Raw genomic sequence first — 16,829 nt, 5'->3', positions numbered from 1 at the left:
TAGCATGTAGCTAAAATAATTTAAAAAGAGAATAAAAACCCCTTAATTAAAAACAGCTATATTAGAATTAAAACAGCTGTCATGAAAATGAAATATTAGATAAACTCCAGAATGGACTAAAAAAACAGGAAAAAAAGGCTTAAATTAGCCAAAATAGCTAGCCTGTAGCTAAAATATTAGCTTAACTCCAAAAAAGCAGCAATGCCAAAATAGTCAAAAAAGAGAATGCCAATTTTCAAAACTTTAAAACTGTAACTTTTCAACATAAGTAGGAATGATAAAAAGGCAGGAATATTATTCCAGAATAAATCAACTTAAACCTTAAATAACTTTCTATATTTTACTCTCAATAAAAATATATTTTGTCAAAATCATACAAGTTAGAAATAAGCGCAAGTTAACATCAGGACATTAATAACTATAAAATAAAATGATCTGGAGGGCCGGATCCGGCCCCCGGGCCTTGACTTTGACACATGTGGTATAGGGGAAACAGAACCTATGCTTTCATGTTTGTTGCTTGGTTAGACAGGAAGTGATGTCACATAATCTTAAATAAATGCGTTAAAAAATGTATGATAACCGGTCCAGGCTGGACCCGACAAAAGGCCTGGACCCTGGATTTATGTGCAACAGCCAGCGCGTCAAAAACCGCAGAGTGGGGGAGGGGTCCTTAACTGTTAGTCAATATGTGAGGACTCTGGAAAGAGAATGTGTACACTTGTTTTCTGTGTTTTCAATGACGTTAAAGGGCTTTAAATTTAGAATACCCCGCCACCTTTGGTTCGAACAATAAACACTTGCAACCCAGTGCAAAACTTTTTACTCTGTTAATGCTAACAGTCACAAAATAACAGCACATTTGCGTGTTTTTAATTCATATATTTGCGCGTTTTGTTTAGGAGCATAAAACCACTTCAGTATCTATTTCAATATTTTCCCTTTGCTGCTCGATCTAAATGATAGCAGTCGTGTTTATGGGCTGCACAGTGATGGGGGGGTCTAAATGCAAACTGGGACCTTTATGTTCTTTGAATTCGCATGTTCTACTCATCCACTTGAATTTTCTCGGGGCGCTGAGGCTTCTTCCCACAGTCTGAAAATATGCATCACAGGTTAATTAGTGACAAAGAGGTCAAGGGTGTACCCTACCTTCACCTAACAGTGACTGGGATAGGCTCCAGCAACCCTCAAAAGGAAATAAGCAGGAAGCAGGATTGGATGGATGGATGGATGGATGGATGGAAGGAAAGCAAGAAAGGTGGATGGATGAATAGAAGGAATGAAAGAAAGATGGATGGAAGAAAAGATGGATGGATGGAGGGAGGGATGGATGTAAGGAAAAAAAGATTGGATGGATGGATAGAATGAAAGAAAGAAAGATGGATGGATTAATGGACAGACGGAGGGATAGATGGTAGCTATACTTGAACCTCTGGTGAAGAATGAAGTAGTAGTACAGTTTACAACTCTGAAGTACCTACTGTACCAAAATGTTCTTTTGTTTGTTGGTAAACGAATGACTATAGTACATACTTCCACCGACCGCTTCTCTACACTTTAGTCTAAACCTTAATTTCTTTGTTGTAACTGTCAGCTCAACTTTCTTTGCACATGTTTTCAAGATAAGTTCTTCCATTATTTGGTAATATAAAACTAAATACATAACAGTTAAATCCAGAGTCCCAGTTATTTAGTAAATGTTCTGGATGTTTTCTTTCAAACACGTTTGTTTCTGGTGGTTAGTCCGTCTGTTCGGTCCGTTTTTGTGGACTTTTGTTTGAATGGTCTTGGGTTGTATTTCGTGGAGTAAGTGACCCCCCCTCCCCCAAAAGGGTTTCCCGTGTGTGCGTCTGGCCCTCTGTTTGCTTAACACAGACGTTGGGTTTGGGTTTGGAGTGGTCTCGTACCGCACACATAAGCGGGGCTTTGATCGTCCGCTGACCTCTGCGGCCGGCCTGCCACCTGCTCCCGTGTTGTCTCTGCCAATATTTCCGTAACCCCTTGTTCTCCCGGGTCCTCTCCTTCGTTTCCGGCTTTATTCCATCTCCCTGGTGTCTCCATTCCTTCAACTTATTTTTGTTTTCTTGCCTTCTCTTGGCGGAGGCTTGGCTGGAAGTAGAAATAAATAGGTGTGTTTGGGGGTTATTTCAGGTTATGTTCGCACGTCTTTGACCAGTGTTTCCTGTTTCGCTGTGCCACTCCAGGGAAAGACGTCTGGATGGGAGGAAGCAAAATAAATGGAGAAAAAGTGAAAAAAGAGATCTGATCTCTACATACTTCATGATGGTCCACGCTCAGACAAACCCAGAACTTCAGTTCTGTTGGGCTCTCCTTGCAGCGAGTCAGATTGCAAGCCGAGTATCCAGCAAAATCAAACCCTTTATGTATTCTTAGCTAGTGTTTCATATCTATTTAACGTGTCTGTGAAGTAGTCCCACCCAGTCAGTCATGTGTGCGGCTTCTCAACACAAGGCAGGTTGTTCTGAAGCGATGGGCCAAAAACGGGTAAACACCCTGCCCACAGAGCCTCTCACACGGCCCGGCAGGCCTGTCAGCGCCGCTCAGCATGGCGATTCATGCGTGTTTACGCATGGATGTCCATCTCTAGACCAGCTTTCGCGGGTTTCAATGTGGCTTCTGGGATGCACGTACGAGCATGTGCTCTGATGTGGTGGCGTGATTGGAGGGTTGATTTCTGCTCGGCCCCAGGCCTCATCTACATGGACGTGTGTGGGAAATATGAGCCAGAATCAATGCAATGTACTTAGACTAAGTGGTGGTGCTGGGTGGGGAAGCTCTTTTCCATGTTGCCACTTCATAAAAACAATAATAATTAAAAGGTGAGAGCTAAATTGTGTCACTAGGCGGTAGAACTAGGTCAATCGTCTGTGCAGTTGATGTCCGTACCCTCTAAAAATAGCTGGACAAAGCTCGTCTCCTGGAACGAGAGGAACATTTTATTCCAATCAATCATTTCACTTTTGAGTCCACTCCCACAAGCCAATCCGTGCCAGAACACGCCACGCCTAGTCTGGGCTACCCTGGCCGGTGTTCACACTGTCTATCCCTTGTGCTACCTTATGGGGTCCAGATGACCCCAATTTTAATGTAAAACAAGATAGCACAAGGGTTGCAGGAAGGCATTACAGCACTCAAATAAACCATATTTTGGGTCAAATCTACTCAAATACAGTACGGATTTCTTAGTAAATAGCCTAGATTGACCATACCTGGTCAATGTCCGCATTGCTCATAGGGATCTAGACCTGAGTGAGGATGCCACCACAGCTTTATTTGCCCCATAACAACGGTGTTATACACTCTTTTTGTTGGTTTATCCTCCACCAATGAAGACACAAACACAATGTTTTAATGTTGTTTTGACTAGTCGGAAAAAAAGTGGATTTTTTACACCTACCCACTACGTCTATCTGTGTATGTGTGTCTACAGTAGTGCTGCCACAAATGATTATTTTAATAGTTGATTAATCACTGATTATTCTTTCCAATAAGTCGACTAATCGGGTCATGTGCAAACTGGATGTAAAAAACACATCTTAACCATCATCAGCTTTAAACTAACTAAAATTTAGATCTATAGCATTACCTGTGATAATGCTAGTGTGAATGCTGTAAGCTGAATTTGGCCACTGAAGATGCTCGTGCTGATAGCTGAAGATGCTGAATTTGATAGCTAAAAACACTGAAGTTGATAGCTGAAAACACTGAAGTTGATAGCTGAAAACACTGAAGCTGATGGCTGAAAACACTGAAGTTGATAGCTGAAAACACTGAAGTTGATAGCTAAAAACGCTGAAGTTGATAGCTAAAAACACTGAAGCTGATGGCTAAAAACACTGAAGTTGATAGCTAAAAACGCTGAAGTTGATAGCTAAAAACGCTGAAGTTGATAGCTAAAAACACTGAAGTTGATAGCTAAAAACGCTGAAGTTGATAGCTAAAAACGCTGAAGCTGGTAGCTAAAAAAAACTGATGTTGATAGCTAAAAACGCTGAAGCTAATTGCTGAAAACGCTGAAACTGATAGCCAGCTAAAATATTAGTTAAATGCAAAATTAAACTAAAAACTGAAAAAAGCCTAAGTTAGCCAAAACAGCTTGCATGCAGCTGAAATATTAGCTAACCTCCAAATTAGCCTAAAAATCTGAAAACATCCTAAGTTACCCAAAATAGCTAGCATGTAGCTGAAATATTAGCTAAGCTTCAAAATAGCCTAAAAAACCTTAATAAACCTTAATAAACCTTAATAAATAGTCCAAAAAGCTAGCATAATGCCATTATAACTTTCAAATTTACTAAACTCTGACTCCATAGAATATAAAGTAACGACTAATCAACTATTAAATTAGTCGTCGACTATTTTAATAGTCGATAAGTCGTCGATTAGTCGACTAGTCGTGGTGGCCCTAGTCCACAGTCTGTTAAGATACAAAAACATGATTGCATTTGTCAGTTGCGGTGTTTTATTGTGAAAAATTTGTTATATATAAAAAAAAACAGATTTTCTCATGTATCTTGGTGTAACTTCCTGTCAGAATTGACAGGGTAATTATATCCGGCCCTCTGGATCATTTTATTTTATTATTATAATGAACGGATGTTATCTTGCACTTATTTCTAACTTTGTCATTTTTGATGAAGAATCAGTATAACTTGGTAAAAAGTAAATTAAAAGTCCAAACAGAAAGAATTTTTAACAAATTGGAATTTTTCACACTTTTGGGGTTTTTTGGCTGAAAGTTTTGCTCACAACTTTGAGTCAGGAGACTACTTTGGAATTTTTAATCCAGAATCAGTTTAAATTGGTAAAAAGTAAATTAAAAGTCCAACAAGAAATAATTGGCATTTTTCACACTTTTTTAATTTTTGCTCAGATTTTTGCCCACAACTATTATTTTAATGAAATATTTTTTTATGGAGAGTAAAATATTGAACGTTATTTAAGATTTAAGATGATTTATTCTGGAATAATAAGTCTGTTTTATCCATAGTAATGCTAAAAAGTTGTGTTTTTGAAAATGTAAAAATGTAGTTTTAGGGTGTTCAATAAATGTTTATCCTGTTCGGCCCGAGACCTAAGGTGTGTTTTGGATTTTGTCCCTCTGTGTGGTTGAGTTTGCCACCCCTGATCTAAAGGAACCATTAGAGCACTTTTATATCAAACGTACTCGAGTACGGTACGGATTTTCCAGTGTGAACACGAGTATTTGAAAAGTGCCAAACACCATGATGATTTAGACCTCTTTCCCTCAGGATCTCTGTGGCCATCACTCCTGCGATACTTTGGGCATGGCGGACGTCGGCACCATCTGCTCCCCAGAAAGAAGCTGTGCCGTCATCGAGGACGACGGCCTTCACGCGGCTTTCACGGTGGCTCACGAAATCGGTAGGCATGACTGCACCCAGATACAGCCGCGCAATCATGCCAAGGCACGCACATCTGTCGACACACGTCTTATTTGTGGATTAATATCACCTCGTCCACCTCGTAATCTGAGAGCTTGGTATGTTTTCTTCTCTCATTCTTTTGGAGGCAAATCCTGTCATTTCTGGGAGTTCTGCCAAGTGATTAGGGAGAGTTTTCATGCCTTTTCACCATCGTTCCAAAGCAAAACAAAAGGAGAATTTCCATTATTTGTTTAAAAGAAAAGAATGACACATCAGTTTTCCAGCAGCTTTTAAATATAAACCCACCTTTCCTCTCTCTGTTTGCCCACCAGGTCACCTGCTGGGCTTGTCCCACGACGACTCCAAGTTCTGTGAGGAGCGCTTTGGGGTCAACAGCGACAAGCGGCTCATGTCCTCCATTCTCACCTCCATTGACGCATCCAAGCCCTGGAGTCGCTGCACCTCGTCCACCATCACCGACTTCTTTGATGACGGGAACGGTGAGAAAACGAGCTAATCTTTGCTTTAAAAAGAAGTCTTTCATTTCTTTAAAAAGTGCAGCTTTTAGGATTCATGTTTGTATTTAGAGACCCTTTGTATCGTATTTGATACATGCATTTCTGAGACCCCTATCTCATTAGCACACGTGTCAAAGTCAAGGGCTGGGAGCCGGATCCGGCCCTCGGGGTAATCCTATCCAACCCTCCAGATCATTTTATTTTATTGTTATTAATGTCCCGATGTTATCTTGACAAAATTAGTTTTTCTGTAAAGTAAAATATTGAAAGTTACTTGTTACCTATAGAAACTACTGGAATTATGTTGATCGTGTTAACGATCAAAAAGTTACAGTATGTTAAAGCTTTTATATCTAAGCGTCACTGGCGACGCCTCATGTGTTAAAAGGTTAAAAACACACTGTATATAATTTGGTCAAAAATGTCTGCCCTGTAGTTCCTCATCATTCCACTAGGGGCAGCAGAACTGCTTTTCCAGCTCATTTCAAAATGGCTGCCCCCATAAAACTCAAAAACATTTTTGGCGGGACGAATATTAGCTAGCTTTCAAATCTTTATGGTGAGAATAGCTCATCTATTTTTTAAATGACTTCCTACTGTATTTTAAGAATGACACTTTGTTGATAATGAATTATTTATAATACAGTTACACCATGTGTGAATCAAAAGTGGCTAAATAAGGTTAATATTTTTGACTTGAGCAAAAACATACCAAATCAACCAACGTATCTTAATTAATACTATTTATATCTCTTAAAAAAAGATTTTTTTGTGGATTAATTCCAAACGGATTTAAATTTCCTGTCAATTTTTTTAATGTTGTCGACTTCCTTGGGTTAAGCTTCATAGTGTAGCTTTGTTCATGACAACTCTGAAGCTCCGCCTTTGACAGATTGCATGACAGTTTCAAGGCTTTCAGCCAAATTTGCCTGCAAACATTTTTTTTTTTGATTGACACATTCTGCTGCTGCTCCAACACTTAGGGAGTGAAAGGTTATGTTGTTTTGCCTTTCTTTTTAGTTCTTTATGTGAAACAGGTAAAAACAGTGTTCTTTTGGGAACTCGAACTATCTTAAACAGAAAAACTGTCAGTTGTCCCGAAGGCTTTCATTCTTCAGTCGACTGGATTGAACCTTTACGGGACAAGACGTGAGGAGACGTTTAAGGCAAAATTGACTACAACTGTTGATTATGTGTCCTTAAAACCTCTAAAGGACACATGTGGGAGGTTTTTCTTTAATCCAGTTTGCTAAGTTTGCTAAGTAACTTTGATTTGTTCTTGTCCAATTTCTTATCTGCTGGCAGCCCATAAGCACGCTTCTCGAGCTCTCTTATGGAGTCCAGATGACCCCACCCTTACATTGAGGTGTTAGCCCTTCCATATCAAAGGTAGACAAGGTGGAAAAGACTTCATCTCTGTCATTGGACACCAGTAAAGGTCGAGAATCATTGAAAAAAAGTTCAACGCACTGTCATGTGGGGTCCAGATGACCCCACTTTTAATGTAAACAAGCCTAGGAGAGTGGAAGGGCTATATCAATTGTGCAGCAACGTGGACGCATAGCAGCAGCACTTTTTTGTTGTCCCCATCAGGGTCACCACTCGGTTTTATCAGAGTTTTACACCTGATATCCTCCCTGACACAACCCTGTTTTACATCCGGGCTGGGAACTGGCACTGGGAAACCCTGACTCGGGAACCTCTAGTTCTTGCAAAGGGACCCACACTCATTGCCCCCCCTGGGAGACGAACCCCAGTTTACCATGCGCCAGTTTTGCATACAACCAACTGATCTAGAAATCGTTTTAGAGAATCAGTCTGATTGTTTTTAAGACGTAGTTTGTCCGACAAAATTGGTGGTTATTGGAGATCCAAAATATAGATTGAACAGCATTGAACACTGACCCCAAAAGATTGTCAGTAGTACTCACACACTTTGCTGCCTTGCAAGACGCCAACTAAAGCTATAAGGAGCAATGTTGATACTAGAGGGAGTAGTCCAAATGTCTGTCTGAGGCTTAACAGTCTTTGTTCTCTCCCGTACACAACAGCTGAGTGTCTCCTGGACTCCCCACGTCAGTCCCTTCTCGGCCCGGAGGAGCTCCCGGGTCAAAGCTACGACGCCGTCCGCCAGTGCCGCCTGGCCTTTGGCCCAGAGTACACCGTCTGCCACGGCATGGACGTCTGCTCCCGACTGTGGTGCTCAGTGATTCGCCAGGGACAGATGGTGTGTCTGACCAAGAAGCTGCCGGCGGTTGAGGGAACCCCCTGCGGGAAGGGACGGATCTGCCTGCAGGGGAAGTGCGTGGACAAGACCCGCAAGAAGCACTACTCGGTGAGAGCCTTAGATAATCTGAGGACATGATAGATTTATGAGGGGACCGAAATAGAAAACAGATTTCTCCTGTAGCTCTCGTTTCTAGTGTTCACTCAGATGCACAGGAGTCTTATGAAAAGAATTGGCATACTCCTTAGGTGGCCTCATTGTGTGGTCTCTTCTATTTATGTCACTGCTGGTCGGCCGTTTTGTTGCCTCATTCCCTTTTGATTTAAAATCAATGTGACTTGAAGCAGCTAAAGATTCAAATCTGTTCTTGGCAGCCTCTCTGTGCTGTTTGTGTATCAGGAGAGGAAAAATTGTCCTCGCTGGATTGGACCCAAACTTCTGCTGGCTTCGTTTTTATTGCTGTGCAGTTTACCGCTCCATATTAGACTTCAGAAACTCCATGATTGAATGTAAAACGAGTGCAGAGTTAATCGCTTTTACAATGGAAAGGAAAAATTAACGGGATAATAAAGACTCAGTTGTGGAAGTGAATAAAGAAGTCGTTTCCAAAGAGAGAGTGGGGAATATGAAGATCAGTAAATATACTTTTTCCCCTGAAACCGTCAAAAAGTGATGAGTCATGGTACCAAAGACTGGAAAAAACACAAAAATGAGGAATTTTATTCAGGCTGTTCCTCAAGGGGACCATGTGAGCTTTCTGCCTGCTGCTATAAACAGACGTTAGTTATTATCACATGATGACAACGGCCTTCCTCTTTCCACACTGCCACGTTTTTTGGCGTTCTCTCCGAACGCCTTTTCCTGCGACACGTTGTCACTTCAACTTCCAACAAGTCTGATAAGCATTACTGATTCTCTCTCTTCCCCCTCTCCATTTATTTTCTATATATGTCACTCCTTCACTGCTGCCCAACTCCCTGCCAGACGTCCAACCACGGCAGCTGGAGTTCTTGGGGTTCGTGGGGTTCGTGCACCAGAACCTGTGGAGGTGGGGTGCAGTTTGCGCAGCGTTTATGCAACAACCCACCACCAAGGAACAACGGCCGCTACTGCACTGGAAAGAGAGCCATCTACAGGTCCTGCAACGTCACTCCGTGCCCACCATCAAGTAAGTAGGGGATGGAAAAGGAAGACTACGGTCACATGTCCTAAAATGCCACCGCAAATGCAAGTTTTTCAGTAAAATCAGCAGGTGGTTACGCAGCGGCGTTTGTAATCAGGAGGCAGCAGTCGCATTCGTACATGGGAGGTTTTACACAAATTGACAATTTTATGGCAATCGGACGATTTTTCGACATTGGTCAGTGACCGCCCGGGCCCAGTCCAGTTACAAGCCAGTGGCAGGGAGGCAGCAGTGCAATAATTGACTCATAGGAGGGTCTCCAAGGTTCCCCAAAATTGTCTGATGAGCTAACATATTCTCAATCCCCAAGTCGTCACATATTGATGTTTGTTAAAGGCCCTTTCCGCATCACTTTTTTACGTTTTGAGTGTCTCCAACTAGTCAAGTTTTTGATGCGCTGGCTCTTTGTAAAATCAAGGGTCCACAACCCTTGGGATGCCGTACTGGATGCCGTACTGGATGCAGTACCAGATGCGGTACCGGATGTGGAACCAGATGTGCACTGGTCCTCGAGTCACCTCCAGTACTGCTACCCTAACCCAGTACCGGTACTCTAACCATAACCCAGGACCAGTGATGGACCAGCACTGGACCAGTACTGGAACAGTACCGGTACTGGGTTGTGGTTAGGGTACCCTAGTTAGGGTACCCTAGGGTACAGTACCGCCAACCCACTGCCACTTTCTACATTTACGACCACGCCAACGATTATCAAAAAAATTGGGCGGCATGAAATCTTGAAGATTGGTGGCAGTTGTATCTGTGATTGTAGCATTACTAATTAAAACACTTTTGCCTCACTGTAAACATGGACATTTTTTGCAGATAAAACTTTCCGCCAGGAGCAATGTGAAGCCCGAAATGGTCCCCAGACAGATCCTAAAGGGGTCAAAACCTTCGTGGAGTGGCTGCCAAAGTATGCAGGGGTTCTCCCCAAAGATGTCTGCAAGCTAACCTGTAGAGCCAAAGGAACGGGGTACTATGTGGTGTTTTCACACAGGGTAAGCCAGTCACACAAAACGAAAAGGCCATGGCTTTATTGAAAACACTAAAAGTAATTGCATCACTTTTTGTCTTCAGGTGGTGGATGGGACAGAATGTCGACCCCACAGCAGCTCAGTGTGCGTGAAAGGCAAATGTGTGCGCACAGGGTGCGATGGTATCATAGGCTCCAAGCTCCAGTACGACAAGTGTGGGATATGTGGAGGCGACAGCACGGGATGCATACGGGTCGTTGGGAATTTCACAAAAAAGAGGTAAGACTGACGTCAATGTCTAGATAAGATAGTCAAAACATTTCAGAAACAAGAGGATCTCTCCACTGCAAGGAACCAAATAATGGGGTTTGTTTTCAATGATCTCCCTTAATTGGGGCATAGATCCAGTCCTCATCCAACAGAACTAATTGATCATTTCAGACCTCTGCTGATTGGCTCAGAGTGCAGAGGAAAGCAGCAAGGCAATTTTCAAGAACAGGCCTCACAAATGTCCAAATAAAGACGCGGCTCCTTCTCATTTCTTTTTATTGAAGTAGTTTTGTCACATACTTTTTTTGTTTTGTGATAAACTGTGCATTAAATCTAGATTTTATCTTTTGTTTTGCCAACTAGCAAAGGCTACACGGACATCGTGAAGATCCCTGCTGGCTCCACGCACATCAAGGTCCGTCAACACAAGGCTAAGGACCAAACCCGATTCACTGCCTACCTGGCCTTTCGACGGCCCAATGGAGAGTACCTCCTGAATGGCAAGTTTATGATCTCTACGTCAGAGACGATCGTCCCTCTCAATGGTTCCTTGCTCAACTACAGCGGCTGGAGTCAGCGGGATGAGTGGCTTCATAGCATGGGCCCTGGAGCTCTCAAAGAACCTTTGGTAGTCCAGATTCTTGCTACGGATGCAAAAAAGTCATTGGATGTGCGCTATAGTTTCTTCATGCCACGAACGACATCACCACAGCAACTGTTAGCCCCAAAGATGACTCAGCCACAGAGCACCACCACAACGTCTAGCACAACAAGAACCACCTCCACAACCTCTAGCACCACTTTGTCTTCCTTTACTCTCCCTGCTCTGATCCAAGGGCCAATCGCAGCACTTGGCCCCTCGCCTCCTACCACAGGGCCTCAGTGGGTGACGGGATCTTGGATGGCATGTTCCAGGACATGTGACACTGGATGGCAGAGCAGGACAGTTCAATGCAAGGACCAACACGGAAAACTATCTAAGAACTGCCTCGTAGGTGTCCGGCCCTCCGCCTTCAGGCACTGTTTGGTAAAGAAATGTTAAGGTAGCAGTTTTGGACAAAAAGACTTGTTGGAACAAGTGGTGGATTTAAGACAATGAACCAATTGAAACACAAGAACCTTAAACTGGATTGTAAATGTTGGTGAACAAAGCCAAGATAAGGAGATTTAAAGAAAGACTGGCATGGATGTACTTGACTTAAGCCCAGAGAAATGACCTATGCAGAGCTCAAGCAAAACGGTGTACCGCCTTGGAACAGCTAAGGACCCAAGTTGCATATAGTTTCCACAATAAATAAAAGTACTTACCGTTACTCCAGTTCAATCCTGGAGGATTGTTCCCAATGATGGCATGTGTGTCTTTTTACGGCTACGACTATGTCGTCACTACAGTCACATTTGTTTGTTCTTTGTGCCCGAGACAAGAGCCCCATCAACGGGAAATGCTTGATGTTGATTACTTGCATGGCTACCTTGCTCCAGAGCCTGTATCCTACACATGATGCCCTTGAATCGCTCAGTCCTGCATGTTTACCGTGAAATGTGATAGAAGAATCTTAGGAAACACTGACCCACTAGATCAGGAGTGCCAAACTCCAGCTCTTTAGAGTCCTGCTGGTTTCCAGATATACCTGCTTGCTCAACTCAAGGAACAGCACAGGTAGGGGTAGTTGGAAATGGATCAAGGACCATTGAGGACTAGATTCTGGCACTCTTGCTCTAGACTGTTGATCTTTGTTGCAATATTCTTTGCTACTACTAGATAAATCTTCCATCATTATATTCCATTCCATTTGATGATGGTGACCTTTGCTTAGACCACAAATTCCTAATCTTCCTATTATGAGGACAACAAGATGAGTGTATGTGCTCGTGTACAATAGCCTTGGATCAGGAACGGCCATGTCCTAGACCAGGGGTGTCAAACTCATTTTGGTTCAGGGACCACATCCAACCCATTTGATCTCAAGTGGGCCGGACCAGTAATGTAATAGCAAGATAAGCTATGGTCAACTTGTTATCTGTAGAGTTTTTTTTTGTTTAGTTTTTTCTTTTTTTACCCAGGTGTGGCACCTCCTTGCAAAGAAATACTGTTTATTTCTTGATCTCATGTATTCCGGTTTTTCTTTTCCTTTGCTTCCTCTAGTGGCAGAATTGTATATTGCAGGCGATTTCTTTAAAGAATTGTAACTTGCCACAGGAATGGGCTAAAAACTTAATTTTTTTCCCGAACATCCTCATATTTTTTTCTCTTCATGACTGGGCTGGATTAAACTATCTGGCTGGCCGGAAGCGGTCCGTGGGCCGTTTGTTTGACACCCTTGTCCTAGACTATGACTCTTTGTCTAGCTGATGTGTTCATTCAAAAGATTGTCTTCCAAAATCTTCCACAGTGGAAAGCATCTATGTGGATGTTCTCCACATTTGTGAAAAATGCAGCCAAGACTGAAGTGGAAAATCCACACATTTTGGAATCTAGTCAACAGAAATATGCAGTTCTGTAGAAATACAGCTCGGAAAGAAAGTTCTTCCAGAAAACACACAACTGGTTCTGGTCATTTTGATCACATGAGCAGAGTAGAAGTGGTTCCAGTGTTTTGAAAAAAACAAAAATTAAACCAAGATGCTGTTTAATATATACGAATGACTCAATAATTTGACAGAAGCCTGAGTCGTGTCTCCATGGTGTTAACGTTTGTCTTGAGGCCTTTTCACACATGAGACAATAATATTTTAGTTTATCAGACAGAACCGCATCCAACCAGGAATTAATAACAGGTTTGGAAGTTGTGTAAAACAGAAAATGGTGCTAAAAAGTATTTCCAGAGGATTTTGTGTTGGGTTTTTCTTGTTAGGTTCTCTTCACACCAGACTAGCCACCATTCCCATTTAAGCTGGTGTAAATCATTTTCTTTATTGAATCAATTTAATAAAATAGCCAATCAATATTTGTTTTAAAAACAATTTATTTGGTTATAAAAAAAATAGTTTACTTTAGTAATGTTTGAAGTTTGGCACTAAAAGTGAAGAAAATAGCAATTTATGTTTTTGATTAATCAATTTAGCATTTTCTAGTTGAAGATTGCTTTATTTTCAATCAGTCTTGTTTTTATTTGAAGCCAGCCTTATATCCTGCACATAGGCTGAGGCTGGTCTATAGAGCTGGACCATAACACCATTCAGTGGTGTGATTGCTAAACATGCTAGAGCATGAATGTGAGACCTTCTGCTGTGAGTCAAATGCTCAAAACCTCAACGTAGACAATTGACTGTATATGTGAGCTGAACTGAGTGACCCAAACAGGAAGCCCATGCTGGTCCAATAACCCAAAATCCCATTGACTTTTATTGAGAAGTAAACAACTATTACTCTGTCATTTTATTAGTCAGAATAACCATTCTTGCTCAGATATATTTTTTAGACATTTTTTTCTAACCGAGAATTTTTCATGGTTTTTTTTTTTTCTGTAGCGCAAGTTATTAAAGTTATAAACTGGCCAGTCGTCCCTTGAAAAAAGTATGTAGTCTTACGTCCAACGTTCAAAACGGTTGACAGATTCTCTTGAGCCAGCTTACAAGTGGGATGGTTGGGGTGACGCCTTCCAACAAGCTCACCCCTGATTGGCCAGAGTGGACAGACTTGGACCAATCACTGCTTACAGACAATTTGTAGTTCAAACATTCATAATTGACTTCATTTGACTGGAGCCTGAAGAAAGTTATTTTTCTATGGGTGATGTCACACTCACTCGGTTCAGTTTTCATATACAGTCATTGAAATAAACCAACCTGCAAACAACTTTGAACTCCATAAACAAGACAAAAATGGAAAAAACAAAAAGTGTATTTATTTAACTCTGTGAAACTTTGTTTTACTCGGTAACAAGCCCAGCTTTCCATTTATTGGTTGATGAAAACCAATAGAATTTGTTTTATTTGATCACAACGAATCAATGGCTTCCTGGTACTATGTGTGAAGAGGGGTCTAATGAGCAAACATGCACATTTCTGTCTCCAAAACTTTAAAATCAGACCATTTACTCCAGACTGTGTGTTTCTAGAAATGTTTTCTTTCTCACTTATATCCTCATTGTAAGGGTTTTGTTTGTGTGTTTGTGTGACTGGGTGGGTGTGAGCTGTCTCTGTATGACAATGTGTGCCCTGGAAACTGGCAGCAACAGCAACAGATTTTAATGCAGTCATTTTTTGTCGTTTTGTTGTTTTTATTTGCTTTTTTTCAGGTTGACAAATATGGTGGAGGATTTTTGGTTAAATTAGGATCAAAATGAAAATATACATTTAGTGACAAAGGCCCAGACATCAGATGTGATGCTAGCATAAACGAAAATGAGCTAAACTTTTGTGACTTTATGTGGAATCAAACCAACAGGAAGTTGTACTTTGTGTTTCAGAATAATTCACTATGCAGACTTTTTTTTCTTTTTTATCTTCAGGTAAAGTTGCAGTTTTACAGTCCTACTAAAGAAACAGCACAAACAAAAATGAACCGAAGACTCAACACTAGCGCTACGTTCTGCTAAAGGTCTTCAAAACATCTCGCGTTAGCTTCTCACTGACTGCTAACTTGTATCAAAAAAGAGGATCAAAAACAACCGTTTTGGGTCAAAAACTTTTGATTATTGCTCAGTAACAGAACAAATAAACTATTTTTGATTTTTGAGGGATTTCTAAACGAAAGCCTTTTTTTTTATGTCACGAAAAACATTTTTGTTGAACCAACCGGTTTCACCTCAGGCTAATGCACATCAAGCATCAGGTCATGTTTGTTTATGTAGTGCCGTTTGTAAATATACAAAGTAAAATATTAATATCAATATTTTTGGTTCATTAGCATGTTTCGGGGGAAAAAAACAGGTCTTATTTTTCACACGCAGATTTTCACCTTTTGAATATATGTAGCTACATGTTACATTTACAAACTAAAGATTTAGTTTCAAGCTAAATATTAATTTAATATAAGCTTAATATTCATTTTGAAATTATATTGTTATCGTAAAAACTAAATATAATATTTTAGGAAATTAGACATTTAGTTTGCTAATTAAACATTTAGATCTGACCTAAATATTTATTTTCCAAACTAAACATTGAAGGTTTTTAACAAAGTATTTAGTTTGGAGCTAAATACTAAGTTTTAAGCTAAATATGTAGTTATAAGCTTAATAAAAAAAAATTATTTAGTTTACAAACTAAATATTTTATTGCATGAAATTAAACAATTAGTTTGCAAAATAAATATTTAGATCTGACCTAAATATACATTTTCCAGAGTAATTATTTTAGTTTTGTAAATAAATATTTAGTTAAAAAACAAATATTTAGTTAAAAACTGAATATTTTGGTTTTATTATTTTTGATATTTAATCAAAAACTAAATATTTATCCTGGATTTAAATCTTTTGTTTGAATCTAAATATTTAGTCTGGAAAATAAATATTTAGTTCAAAACTCAATATTTAGCTCTAGATTAATTTTTTAGATCCAAACTATATTTAAGTTTTCTAACTATTTAGATTTTACCCAACTATTTAGTTTGGAAAATAAATATATAGGTCAGGTCAAAATATTTTTTGGCAAACTATATGTTTAATTTCATAAAAATAAATATTTAGATTATTTTTTTTTATTTTAAGATAATTTTTTAGCTTGCTAACTGAATATTTACTTGGTAAATGTAACATTTATAAATACATTAATTTAAAAGGTGAAAAAATGTTTTTTTATACATGAGACCTGCTGTTTTTTTTCTCCAAAAACATGCTAAACAACCAAAAACATTCATGATCAAATTTTACCTGGCGGATTTACAAATGGGAACCCATATTTGTTTATTAAAGTTTATTTAGGTCCATTTAAAAATATCTATGCATAATTGTACTTTATTTTCGTAAATGTGTTAAGAATGTCTAGAGACAAGCCTTTCTGCAGGAAGGGAAATCTATTGGATTCCAAATTCAAAGTTTTCCAAAAGAGATGACCTCAACTCTCGTGGATAATTAGGCAGAATGGCGTGAACGACATATCTGGAGGGCTTGGAAATAACTTGATGTCATTGTGCTGCAATGTCTGGCACCCGTTACTATTATGCTTTCCTGTGTGGGGAACCTCCCCCGTTCGGCGGGAGAAAAGCGTTCCTGTTTCTCGCCGCGTGACCCAGTTGAAATACTGGCACCACGTCACCGTGATGATAAATGTCTGAATGCAACAATATTTAGAGAAAAA

At 40.2% G+C, this 16,829-nt stretch overlaps 1 protein-coding gene across 1 annotated transcript in view; it reads left to right on the top strand.

Annotated features, from left to right (window-relative positions):
- The window catches only part of LOC112160177 (A disintegrin and metalloproteinase with thrombospondin motifs 5), a 23,064-nt gene extending 7,386 nt beyond the window's left edge, over nucleotides 1-15,678 (top strand). Inside the window, exons 2-8 of the mRNA XM_024294565.2 lie at nucleotides 5,277-5,409; nucleotides 5,744-5,911; nucleotides 7,981-8,264; nucleotides 9,141-9,324; nucleotides 10,165-10,340; nucleotides 10,420-10,595; nucleotides 10,950-15,678. Of these exons, the coding sequence (XP_024150333.1) occupies nucleotides 5,277-5,409; nucleotides 5,744-5,911; nucleotides 7,981-8,264; nucleotides 9,141-9,324; nucleotides 10,165-10,340; nucleotides 10,420-10,595; nucleotides 10,950-11,628 (1,800 nt within the window). The 3' untranslated portion in view covers nucleotides 11,629-15,678. The remainder of the gene's footprint in view (nucleotides 1-5,276; nucleotides 5,410-5,743; nucleotides 5,912-7,980; nucleotides 8,265-9,140; nucleotides 9,325-10,164; nucleotides 10,341-10,419; nucleotides 10,596-10,949) is intronic.
- Nucleotides 15,679-16,829: the final 1,151 nt, after the last annotated feature.

Source organism: Oryzias melastigma, linkage group LG2 (genome assembly GCF_002922805.2).
Source record: "Oryzias melastigma strain HK-1 linkage group LG2, ASM292280v2, whole genome shotgun sequence".
NCBI lineage: Eukaryota > Metazoa > Chordata > Actinopteri > Beloniformes > Adrianichthyidae > Oryzias > Oryzias melastigma.
Note: the sequence above shows the minus strand (reverse complement) of the source record. Positions and strands in the feature narration are given on the sequence as shown.